General features: G+C 32.5%; 1 protein-coding gene across 1 annotated transcript; it reads left to right on the forward strand.

Annotated features, from left to right (window-relative positions):
* The first annotated feature begins 6,592 nt into the window (after positions 1 to 6,592).
* Positions 6,593 to 10,918, forward strand: LOC107896821 (uncharacterized). Its single transcript, XM_016822103.2, has 4 exons — positions 6,593 to 7,181; positions 7,303 to 7,750; positions 8,942 to 9,066; positions 10,075 to 10,918. Exons 1-4 carry the CDS (start codon positions 7,041 to 7,043, stop codon positions 10,531 to 10,533), a joined length of 1,173 nt encoding a protein of 390 aa, XP_016677592.1. The 5' UTR covers positions 6,593 to 7,040; the 3' UTR covers positions 10,534 to 10,918.
* Positions 10,919 to 12,484: the final 1,566 nt, after the last annotated feature.

Genomic DNA, 12,484 nt, shown 5'->3' on the forward strand with positions numbered 1-12,484 from the left:
ACAATATAGAAAACGAGTACTCAAAGAAAGTTAGGAATATACATTAGTTATGAGTCTTCTTGTATTATTAAATGTATTGAATAAATTGGAGATTCAATTATAACATGATTTGTGATTACTATTTTTATTTGATAATTGTCTTAACATTAGCGGGAGAAAAATGAAAGTTGGATGAACTAATTACTTAGGATGAATTATCATTATCTAAATCTTCATATAAAGTAATTTGAACCAAAGGTTTTAAAAGATAATTCACTTTGTTACAAGTTAATTGCTAGATATATTTATTGACCTAATGAGAATAACTAAGTGTTATATATCAGTTGATGTTTAGAATTCCTAGTACGACAACCTTGCTAGAATAAATAAAAGTATTGCATCCTTGGAGCATGGTAGATTGATTAGTTCCAACTATGAAAATTATCATAAAAGAAAATAATAAATCAAGATGGTTATATAATGGAGGCAAGTGCTTCCGAAGTGACCTGAGACATAACTAATTATTAAAACTCCAGAAGAGATTCAAATACCTGAAATTGACAATGGAAATAATGAAAATAAAGAGATTTTGATAAGTTATGTTAGCATGAGAAAATATAGAACCGCAAGAATTAAAAGTTGTTGACAACGATTTTGTGCAATTTTATTATTCAGATAATGAAAGAAAATGAGGATCTTGAATAAATTTTTCAAGAAATATAAATATGGAAAAAATTGGCCAAGATAGAAAGACACAATTCAAGTAATATTAAATTTGTGAAGTTTTTGGACCAATAGTCTGAACATCTAAAGGTATAAGGCTAGTGAGGGTACCAATGAGTAGTTTTGTTAAAACAAAATAAGAAATATGAAGTTTTTCATTAAGTCCTACCATTGATTATGGAAGGTATAATATTCTTTTGTGATGGATGCAAAATCTTTATGTAGCACCCCAAATCCGGCCCAGACGTTATGACCGGATCCGACATGCCATATTGAAGCGTTCAAAACATTTTATACTGTTGATCCAGAAAAAACTTATTTAGTGTTTTAAAAGATAATTTCATTATAGGTTAAAGTGAATGAAAGCTGTGCACCAGGTAGGAAACCAGAAAAGAGGTGGTGAGTCCATCGGACTGCTTAAGTACCAAGCTCCCTTCGGATCCAATCCTAGACATGCATACCGCCATTGACACACCTTAACGTCATGGATATTTCTAGGAAACCGATTTGATTAAGTCATTTTTAGGAAAAGTGATTAATTTTGGAAAATACTTTCATTGTGGAAGCTTTGCTTGTTGTCGTGTTATTTTGAAATTAATTGTTGTTTTTGAAAACGCGCCCTAAAGCTATCCAATTTCAACAGTTAAAATAAGTAATACCTATCTTAGTAATACATATTAAAACCATCAAAAATAATTAAGCGGCCTTATTACATTTAAAAACCCAAAACTTCAAACGTAAATAAAAGGATGTCCAGTTCACCAGAAGAAAATCAAACTTTCAGAACGGGTGGCCACTCCGAATTCTCTCACAGCTCCAAGGCCACTATGGTTGGGGATTACCTGCGTGGATGAAAATATAAAAGGGTGAGTTTGGGGAAAACTTAGTGTGTAAATTAACCCAACCATAGCCTATATCAGCTCAAACCACGGAAATAGAATAAGTTGGCCTTAACCCAGAACAGAATTCAGAATAAAGCCCATAAGCCCATAACAGAACAGAACAGATATTACATGTTTATGCAGAAACCCAACCCAGATTCATCCATAACACCCCGGTACTAGCCTTACACCATGTTGGGAGACTACTCGACCCACCCAACCGCTACACACCACAGAAATCGCAGCGAGGCTGCCAGATATTGTGACGAAGTCACCAGATACAGATATTGTGGCAGAGCCACCAGATCAGATAATTGTGGCATAGCCACCATGACAGATATATGTGGCAGATACATCAGATCAGATAATTGTGGCATAGCCACCAAGACGCTTCCTCCATAATATAACCCATGTCCCCATGCAACAGATATATAATCATGGCATACATCATACAGAATCAGATCGTCATGCTTTTCAGTCAACCCATGTCCCCATGCAACAGATATATAATCATGGCATACATCATACAAAATCAGATCGTCATGCTTTTCAGTCAAAATTAACCCTAGAGGTATAACGGTAATTTTGCACCTAGGGGTATAACGGTAATTTTCCATACCTAGGGGTATTATAGTAATTTAGCTGCTTTTAGGGTTTTCATGCATATCCTAACTATTTACGTACTATCAGAACACTTACCGCGCATACTTACTAAATTGGGCCCGTTGGCCCATGAACCCGATCTTTGGCCCATTAAGCCCAAATTATCAAAATGTAAGAAATCACGCGTACTGCAGCTTATTACTTTAGATTACAAAATATACAAACCCAACTATCTTACGAGCATTCGCACACTCGCAAATTCCCAAAATACCGACTTTTCGGCATTTCGGCTTTTTAGCTTTTGCCAATCTAGTCTATGAAAGGGTGTCAGTTACACACCTGTTTGCGATGATATGCTGACGAGATCCACACACGAACCGCCTACAATTGGATTACTAACACGTTAATCTAACTATTCAAATACAAACTACGTATTAACCCCTTACAATATTCGGCCAACCACACCTACAGATCATAGTAAGCTTATAAGAAAACAATAAGCAACTCATTAACAAATTTTTGTCAATGTTTACCACATAATCATAATTTCACTGCAAGCTGTCTTCCTGAGCAACAGTCACTAAATTATTTATAACTGGAGCTACGAAACTCTAAATCAAGTTCCGTTAATTTTCCCTGAAAATAGACTCATATATCTTCTATCCATAAAATTTTCAGAATTTTTGGTATGGCCAATAAATACCAGATTTTTCTGAAAGTTTTCCATGTTTCACTGTTTGACTAATCTGACCACTCTTCATTACGAATCAAATTTCTCATTGTACAGAATTCAAAATATGTTCTCGTTTATTCCATTTGAAACTAGACTAATTAAGCTTTAATTACATAATTTATGCAGCTTCTAACTTATCTCCCACAATTTATGGTGATTTTCCAAAGTCACGTTAGTGCTGCTGTCCCAAGCAGACTTATTACCAAATCACTCTTTCACACCTAACTTGCATGCTTGTTATTTAAACATGTCTATCACCAATCAATCATCACATATCTATGATTTTACTTAAGTATAATCTCCATTTCATCATTTTAAAGCACAACATGTTAGCCGATTTTTCCCCTTAGCATCTAAGGCACATGCATGCTCATTTGTTTGGCTCAACTTCACCTGTCTTCCATTTTTCATCAAAAGAACATGAAACAACAACCATTTCCTTCATTTTAATTCATGACTAAATGCTCACAACACAACTAAAAACCAAAATACGCTTCAAGAGTTAAGGTAGAATCAAGAAGAACTCATGAACATTAAGATAGAAACAAACTACCATGAACTTACCTTCAATTTTCTTCCCCAAGTGACCGAACATTCAAGAGCTTTCTCCTCTCCTTTCTCTTCTCTAACTTTCGGCTATGATGAACAAAGATGGACAAAACTTTGTTCTTTTCACCCCTTTTTCTTTTAATAAAATTTCATATTTCATCCATTTAATTCTTTAATACAAAAGACATGAAATGCCCATCATGGAACATTTACCTAAACCATTATCATGGAATATTTACCTAATCCATTATCATGGAACATTTACCTAACCCATTATCAATTTGTACCATGAATTATGCATATCAAGTGCTCATATTGTCTACAACAACATGATGGCTGGCCACTTCATGTAAAATGGGAGGTTTGTCATGCAAATCCTCCTATTTTGCACTCCTATTTATTTGGCCACTTCAATTTAGCCTATAGCATTTTCAAACATTTTCACATAGGTCCTATTTCATAATTTCACCCACTTTTTCTTATGGAACAAAAATTAACTAAAATTGCCAGGTTCTATATTAAGCTTGGGCCTTCTAGAGGCCCACTAACATAATTAAACCTATGCCAACATTCACAGAATTCCCGAAAATTGAGGCGTTACACTTCAGATATCTTATTAGTTTGACAGTTCGTGAGAATTTGACATGCGTCTAATGCTTGTTGTTATAGACTTTTATATGAATCATTATATAGTGGAAGTTTGTATTAAAATTTAGAATGTTGAAAGCATACAGAATTTTTTTAATACAGTTGTGTAAATATTTTTATGAATTGATTTGAACACATGTATCAGTATAGAATGATCATGGACAAAGTTTTGTTATGATTATTGTTGAAGCTCTTAATGAGATCAAAATATATTTTCCCAAAGTTCTTCCTCACTCATAACATTTAAAAGAACAATTGTATAAATGTTTAGCAAATTCGTTTAAGTAACCATTTGAAAAGTTAGTATTCAAGATTGAATTTGTAGAGTATGAGATATTATGTGATGTTGTCATGAGGGGTAGTAAATACATATTGTACTCTTTTTTCCTTAACTGAGGTTTTGTCCCACTAGGTTTTCCTAGTAAGGTTTTTAACGAGGCAACATATTATGCATATTATAGATATGTGTACTCTTTTTCCTTCACTGGGAAAGATTTTTATCTTAGTAAGATTTAACGAGGCACATTATCTACCAATAGACATCCAAGGAGAGTGTTATGAATATTTTATTATTAAGTAGATGTCCATCAAGATTAAGATAAGTTTGAAATATATTAGGACTATAGTGTTTTATTAGAAGTAAATTTTGAAAAAATATTGTAACCATTCATATTGATAAATAAAAGTACATTCTTTTTTGCTCTCCTATTTCTTGTTGTTATACTTTCTTTATTATTTATTACTAACATGATAATGTTTTTAAAAAAGTTCTTTGATTTTATTTTAAGGGTTTAACAATCTTTCTAAAATCGTATTCAATACATATCAATAATTTAAGCAAACAAAATAATAATGTATAACAATAAAAAAATCATGCAAAATATAGATTAAACCAACTAAATCATACAATAAGTCAAGTTTGAACTAAATACATGCAATAGCAAATACCAAATACCAAATAGTTAAAAATCATATGAAAGTATAAGTTAAATTTTAAAAAAATCAAATTGAATTAATTTAGGCTAATTACAAGGACTATATCATAAACATAATGAATTTTGAGGGTCTCTTGTAATAAATAAACCAATCAACAATATAAAAATAGAACAACTTTACATGAGGTTTTTTTGGGTATAATATAAGTTTTAGCCCTCAATATTTTCATATTTTATCAATTTGACTCTTATTCTTTTAGCTAAATTTAGTGATTAAATTTTCAAAAAAAATCAAATCACTTTTTTATAATGAAAATGTTGACTAAAACATTAAAATTTTAATTATGTTGAAACTTTATGCTGACATGCCACTATTTATCTTATATATCTTATTAGCAAATAATTTAAATATTCAAAAATTATAAACAATTTATAAAAATTTAAAAAATAGCATAAAGCACACGAGAATTGCGATGTAGGGAGCCATGTTTAAAAATGTAACATTTTGATCAGCATTTATTTCTATTAAAAAAACTAATTTGATATATTTTTTGAAAATTCGATGATTAAATTTAAAATTTTTTAAAAAATTAAGGACTAAATTTAGTTAAAAAATATTTAAATTGAAAAAATAGAGGTTAAATGCTAAATTTGTGATTATTATTAATTTTACATTAGCAACATTCATTTAATAAAGAATGAGAATACAAACCAGATCAGTCCCAAAAGAAATGACAGCTGACGAAATGAAGAAGAAAACAAAAGCAAAGTGTTTTTGACATTTTAGCCTTCACTTTAACTCTCTTTCTATAATTGTTTTAATTAGTTTTTGAAAAATTTAAATTCTTTTGAATTTTTTTTATATTTTAATATTTTTAAAATTTCTTTTGATTCATTTGAGTTATTTTTTTATGATTTTTATATAGTTTTTAAATATGTTTTTTTTTGACAATTTTTTTGATTAAGCTTAATTTTTGGATAAAAAAATAAGACTCGTTTAGAAATGCGTCGAGCTTTGGGTAAAGCTTTTTTGGTCCAATCCGGCCCAGTCCGAATTTGCACAAAAAAAATTTAATGTTTTCCCATTATTTTGCTGATGTTTTCTTATCATATTGTTGTTGTTTTTCCACAGTTTTGTTGTTATTTCATTATTATATTGCTACTCTTTTATTGTTATTATTTGGATATTATATAGCTTATGTTTTATTGTTAATGTTGCAAATATTTTAGAGGCATTTGCTTGTTAAATTATACTCATCTTAATGTTATTTAAATATAAAAACTTTTTTAAATTTATTTATAATAGTTAAAAAATAATTATTTTAATATTTTAAGTGTTTTTTTATATATTATATTTATTAAATATTTTATATAAAAAATATACGAATCGAATTAGGTCAAACTCAAATTTAATATATATAATCTGAGTCAAATTTAAGTAAAAATTTGAAAACATATAGTTCTACCACAGGGGTAAAAATACAGGATTAGCTGTAGTAGTAGTAATATACTAATATTGAGCGACTCCCTTTCAACAAACTAAAAGAGCGACTCACTGAGTGAGCTTAAGTTGTCTTTCTCCTTCAATTGCCCAAATCCAATAAAAATTTCTCACTTTTATCGAATATTGAAAAACCTTACAAAACTTACCCAACAATTAAAAAAAAATGATTATTCCATTTCCATCTCAGTCCTTATCGTTGTCGTCGCTAATTGCACATTCTATTCCTAAAATTTTAACCTAACGGCGTCAAACATAATCTTTGGCGTGCTGAATTTTGTAGAATTTATTCCCTTTTTTTATTTTGATTCTTCACAATTTATTTCGGTGGTTGCTAATGTTGCTTGTTAGATGTGTTTATTCAACGGAGTTACTGATTCCAAGAATCTCATCTCCACTGACTAAGGTAGTTTTGTCAATTTCCAGATCTTAATCTCCGAAACAAACAAAACGAAAACGAAAATTTATTATTATAATTTTAGAGGGCGATGGATAGAATTGCAACTACGACAGCGGTTTTATTGTTTTTAATCGTCGCCGATGTTTCCAATGCTTCTTCGTTTTCGAAGCTTCGATTCTTAGCCGATAAATCTCCACCAAAGAACGACACAACCGCTGCAACGCCGCCCGTAAGTTCTCTTTCGTTCTACCTAGTTGTCTAGCTTCTTCTTTTTTTCTTTTTTTTTCGTTTTTGTTGTATTCTTCAGGAATTTTGTATTTAACAGAAACTATTTATTGTTGGGGTTTTAGAGTTCTCAGTTGCCAGCCAAGAAATTGGATCCTAAACCCAATAGTCAATCGAAATTGGATCCAAAAATAACGCATACTGCGACTCAATCTCCAGTTGACAAGAAGGATCAAAAACTGTCAGATGAACCGGGGAAAGTGATTCCACCTGCTCAAAGGGAAATTGATAGTGAAAAAAATTCCAGTTCAACTTCAAATTCAACGAGCTTTAACACAGTGGGGGATAATGAGGGGAAGAAAAAGAACATAGATAGTGGAAAGAAATCGAATAGCACGGAAACTGAACAGGGAGCTGTTGTATCAAAGGAGGATAAGAATAAGAAGCAGCAGCAGAAGACTGATGATGATGGAAATGAGACCCAGTCAGGGATTGTCGAAACATGCGACAGGGTAGCTGACAGCTGCAAAGACAGGAACTCCTTGACTGCCTGCATTAAAGGGTCTGAAACTGGTAATTCATTCTTTTTGAATTGTTTATGAGGGTGGTAGGGTGGAATTCTAAGGAATAGAAAGTGATTTAATGCTTAAATAGATTTAGCTGAACTGCCTTTGTTAGAGAAATGGTATGCACACATTCATTACTGAAGTGGAATTTAGTATGCATCAGCTGCCTAGTAGAGTAATTATATGCGCTGAAACTTATCAATTATATCTGTCCTTATTGTGTAAATTGGACTGTAATGTGCCTAGGCCTGTTGCTTTTTTGGAACTTGTTTGAAAATTAGGGTTATGAGCTGTGCCATGTCCGTCTAGCAATGCATGCGTCCATGGCTAGGATGTCTATGTACCAACGATAAAGTCTGCTAGATTAAGATTTAACCCAAAAAAAGTGGAAAAATTAGTGCTTCTTTAGATTGCTAGATTAAGGTTGGATGAAGTTCAGCACAATGAACAATTTTATGGATGATAGCTTCCTTTTAGGTGTTATCTGACATGGAAATATAAATAATGGCAATCTGATTGTTAGGCAGGTATTGCTGTTGATTCAATTCGTAGGAATATTTATAGAGGGTTAATGGTTAGAAATTTAAGTATCTAATGTTGATTTATTTGGTTAACAATATAGGTAATGCAGTTCTGGGGTTAATTTTCATCAACATCCCTTATATTGAAAATATATTTTGGAAGATACAGCGGACAAGTTCATATGAAGACATCTTAACTATAAATTAGTACAATTAGCATAAGCTTTTTTAGCTAACTTATAATTAAACCATATTATTTGTCTATTCATCTTTTTATACGTGTGTGGATATGTTGGGTGACAGGAAATTTGACCACATTGTAAATGCTTGGAAACAATGTCCTTGTCATTGGATTAGTTTTAACTGAACAGTTATTTGGTGATAGAAGGAATAGTAAGTTATTTGGGTTGTTTTTATGTTATGCTATATTGTTGCACCAGTGTTAAGAAATGGATCTCAGTATAGATGTTAATTCAAACTGTGCAAATATTAGGCAATATTTGATGGCTGTTTAACAAGGTTGATTCCCAGTCAATTTTATTTCCTAATTGTATAAAATAAGGAATTAGTGAACTTGTTTTTAATTTTTCTTGTCAGCAATATAGAATTAATATAGAAGCATAGTGGTTTATTTCCTGATGACAAGTAATTTGTTTGATTTCCTTTATCCTTTCCAGGGTCCAAACAATTGGTTGTTCTGGTCCACAATAGTGGAGAAAAAACTTTGAACGTCAATGTTGCTGGCCTTCCTGGTGAATCTTTTGCCAAAATACTTGAAGTACCGAAACGTGGAACTATAAAGGTATGATCTTTTCTTTATCTTCTTTCTCATTGTTTTTTCTCATATTATTGAGGCATTATAAGATCTATGTTATGTAGGAATAAGATTCATAACATAAAATTTGAAGTTGGGATTTAGCTAGTGGCTATTTAAACCAAAGGAGAAGTTCTCAGCTAGTTTCCATTGATTCTACCAGCTGTTTTAGGAATGAAGTTTGTCAACTGATTACTTTTAGGAAGAAGACCTGCATAACAATTTCCTTCCTCCCCCTTGTACTTAATGAAATGTTACTTAAAATGTAAATTGTAGTGCCAAAATTTGTTAGTCTAAAGTTTAGGAGATTTAGTAATTCATTGTTTAGCTAAGTAAATAAATAAAGGGCGAAAATATGGAGTTTTTTCTCTGCTCTATATTGATTGACATCTGTGGGCGCCTAGTGTACTTTGAAGGATTGATTGCTTGTATAACAAGATTTGAAAGCTTGACACGAAGGATCTTGTTAAGCATCCTACGTAAGATGAATTGGTAACAAGTGTAGAGGTCAAGCCTGAATAAAAAAGAACAAAACTCTAACTTAACCTACAAAACCTTCTCAACTGATATGGATTATCATCTCTATACAGTCAATTAATAGGCCAAATACTAACAGCTGAAATAGGTGGGCTTCTAGCATGAACAATGCATAAGAGGCAAATCAGCAAACAACACAACATATGAGGCAATAAGTACAATTTTGAATCTGATACCATGTTAAGCTCCTAAAACCTACGTTACTAACAAATCAAGAGGCCCAAAACTGAATGCAAATGCACATCCAATCCAAAGTTAGTATCAGATAACAGCACTTGACAGGCCTTTATACCGAGTTGACGGTACACTGTATTGTTTAAGTAACTTCATAAGGGATGAACATGTACACTCTCTGACAATGAACAATGTTCCCCCAAGTGTTCATGCTTAATAACTGTCTCTCTTATCATGCGCTTGTTTGTATCCAGAGTTGATGTGTATTTGCTTAACTGTTTTCAGATCAATATCTCTTTGACTATTAGCAAAACCAGTGAGCTAAAGTTAAGTGCTGGAAATGGAGATTGTGTGCTTCACAAGAACCCTCTTGTACCTGAAGGGAACTTTTTCTTAAACCTTCCTTCTTATGACAAGTTGCTGACTCCAGTAAATGGCGCATACTTCTTGATTGCAACCGTTGTAATTTTGGGAGGATCATGGGCTTGTTGCATGTTTAGGAAAAGGAGGCGGCATGATGGTGGTATACCTTACCAAGAGCTAGAAATGGGATTACCAGAATCCATGCAAGCTACTGAAGTAGAAACGGCTGAAGGTTGGGACCAGGGTTGGGATAGCGATTGGGATGAGGACAAGGCAGTTAAATCACCAATGGGACGACGCCAAGTACCGAATATCTCAGCAAATGGCCTCATTGCTAGGTCTTCAAACAGAGATGGTTGGGAAAATGACTGGGATGATTAGACTTTTTTAGCAGAAAAAAGGAAGGTAAGAAAGTGAAGGAGTGACAGTCATAGAAGAGAAGGAAGAGGAAGTGGCGATACAAAGAACGGGCAACTTGATATAGAAAATGTAAATTGGTCCACACAGTTGTCATGTTAACATTAACAGTCATGAATAGGGAGTCCTCAAAAGAGCCTATGTTTTTACTTCCTTTTAACATCGGTGATGATGCATGCTGTTTGAGTTTACTAAATGAAGTTCAACTGTGGTTTTTATGTTTTGGTTGTAGAGGAGCATTCAATTTTTAGGCATTTGAGGTTGGCAAAGGATTGAACTGTGTCTCTAAAACTGAAGAGTCAGAATGTTGTTTTGAAAGATAATACAGATGTTAGCTCCGTTGTTGTTTCATGTATTTGCAGGAAGGGTTACATTTTGGGATAATCACGATTAGAACAACTATGTAAGTGAAAAGATGGAAGGCAATCATATTATTCTTAGCAGAGGCATTGTGTAGCATGTATAATTGAATTTCCCACCAACAGGTAATTGTTATATGCATATCATAATGTATATTAAAAAATAAATAAAGTTATCAAATAAATTTATAAATAATTAAAAAAAATTGGCGTGTAAATTAGAATACTAAAGTATGACACAAAGCCAGCAAACGAACAGACACTAACAATAACAAAGTGTAAACTAATCAAAACAACAAGAAATAACAGCACATTCCTTTCCTCTTTCAATTCTGTTGAAAACCCATTAAAAATCTCTCCCCGACACCGTCCCAGAGAAAACTTTGGGTTTTTTACTTATATAATATAAAATAAATAAATAAAAATATTACTTATATAATATAAAATAAATAAATAAAAAATACAAAAATGGCATATTCCAAAAATTATGTACTAAAATGGTACATTCAAATGAGTGGAGGGTAGTGCATAAGTGGCACCACCCTAATATTCTGATAGCATTCTGTTAAAAAAAAATATTTTAGTAGTGATAGCATTCTGTCAAAGTGATAGATGCCAAAGTAATAAGCGGCACAACTTTTTTTTTTAGTTTGTAAGCAGAGAATTATATATCCAAATGAGTAATTATGTGAAAATTTTTAATGATATTTTTTCACATGTTTTATTATTTTTTAATTTTTTAAATATAATTTAAAAATAAATGGTAGAATTAAAAAAATCACCATTAATGTATTAAATAATTATCATATTTAAATTATTTATTTTTATTAATTGAGCCAGATGGGGGAGAGGGTAAATACCACTAGTGCCTCCTATTAGATAGGCACCATACCTCTATACCCCTAAGTTGTGCCGCCTATCACTTTGGCACCACTACTAAAATATTATTATTTTTTAACAGAATGCTGTCAGAATACTAGGGTGGTGCCGCCTGTGCACCACCCTCTACCCCTCTGAATGTACTATTTTGGTACATAATTTTTGTAACATGCAATTTCAGTATTTTTTTTAAATATTATACAGGTAAAAAACCCGAAAACATTGGAGACCACATAGAGGTAGAAATAATGAACATCTCTAAACTCCAAAGCTGACCGACGTCGTTCATCTTCAAGAAACCAAGCACTGTCGATCTCTTTTAGCTGGCCATTCCACTACCTGTGAGGCTTCCTCCACCTAGTACCGCGGCGTGTGCAACTGATGCCCTTCAGCAGCCAAGGCATACGCAGCAGCATTGACTCGTCCCTCCCCAGTTTTCCTTTAATGTCTTTGATGATCGGACTTTATATATACTTATCTTGTATAGCTGAGTTTACTTTCTTGATTATTGTCAGAGAGTCCCCCTCCACCTGTACCAATTTGAACCCTAGCTCTACTACAAAATTAATGACCTGTTCACTTGCTTGTGCTTTGGCAACAAAAGCATTGGCGATCCCATAGTGCGGTTAGGTACATGCAGCAATTATTAAGCCCAAAGAATTCTTGATTAGAACCCC

The sequence above is a fragment of the Gossypium hirsutum genome, chromosome A10 (assembly GCF_007990345.1).
Source record: "Gossypium hirsutum isolate 1008001.06 chromosome A10, Gossypium_hirsutum_v2.1, whole genome shotgun sequence".
In the NCBI taxonomy this organism is placed as follows: Eukaryota; Viridiplantae; Streptophyta; class Magnoliopsida; order Malvales; family Malvaceae; genus Gossypium; species Gossypium hirsutum.

Excerpts from the sequence above, each read along its gene's own strand:
- LOC107896821 (XM_016822103.2), top strand. The coding sequence starts at position 7,041 with ATGGATAGAATTGCAACTACGACAGCGGTTTTATTGTTTTTAATCGTC. Across the intron at positions 7,182-7,302 it reads CAACCGCTGCAACGCCGCCC|AGTTCTCAGTTGCCAGCCAA; the intron begins GTAAGTTCTCTT and ends TTGGGGTTTTAG. Across the intron at positions 7,751-8,941 it reads CATTAAAGGGTCTGAAACTG|GGTCCAAACAATTGGTTGTT; the intron begins GTAATTCATTCT and ends TATCCTTTCCAG.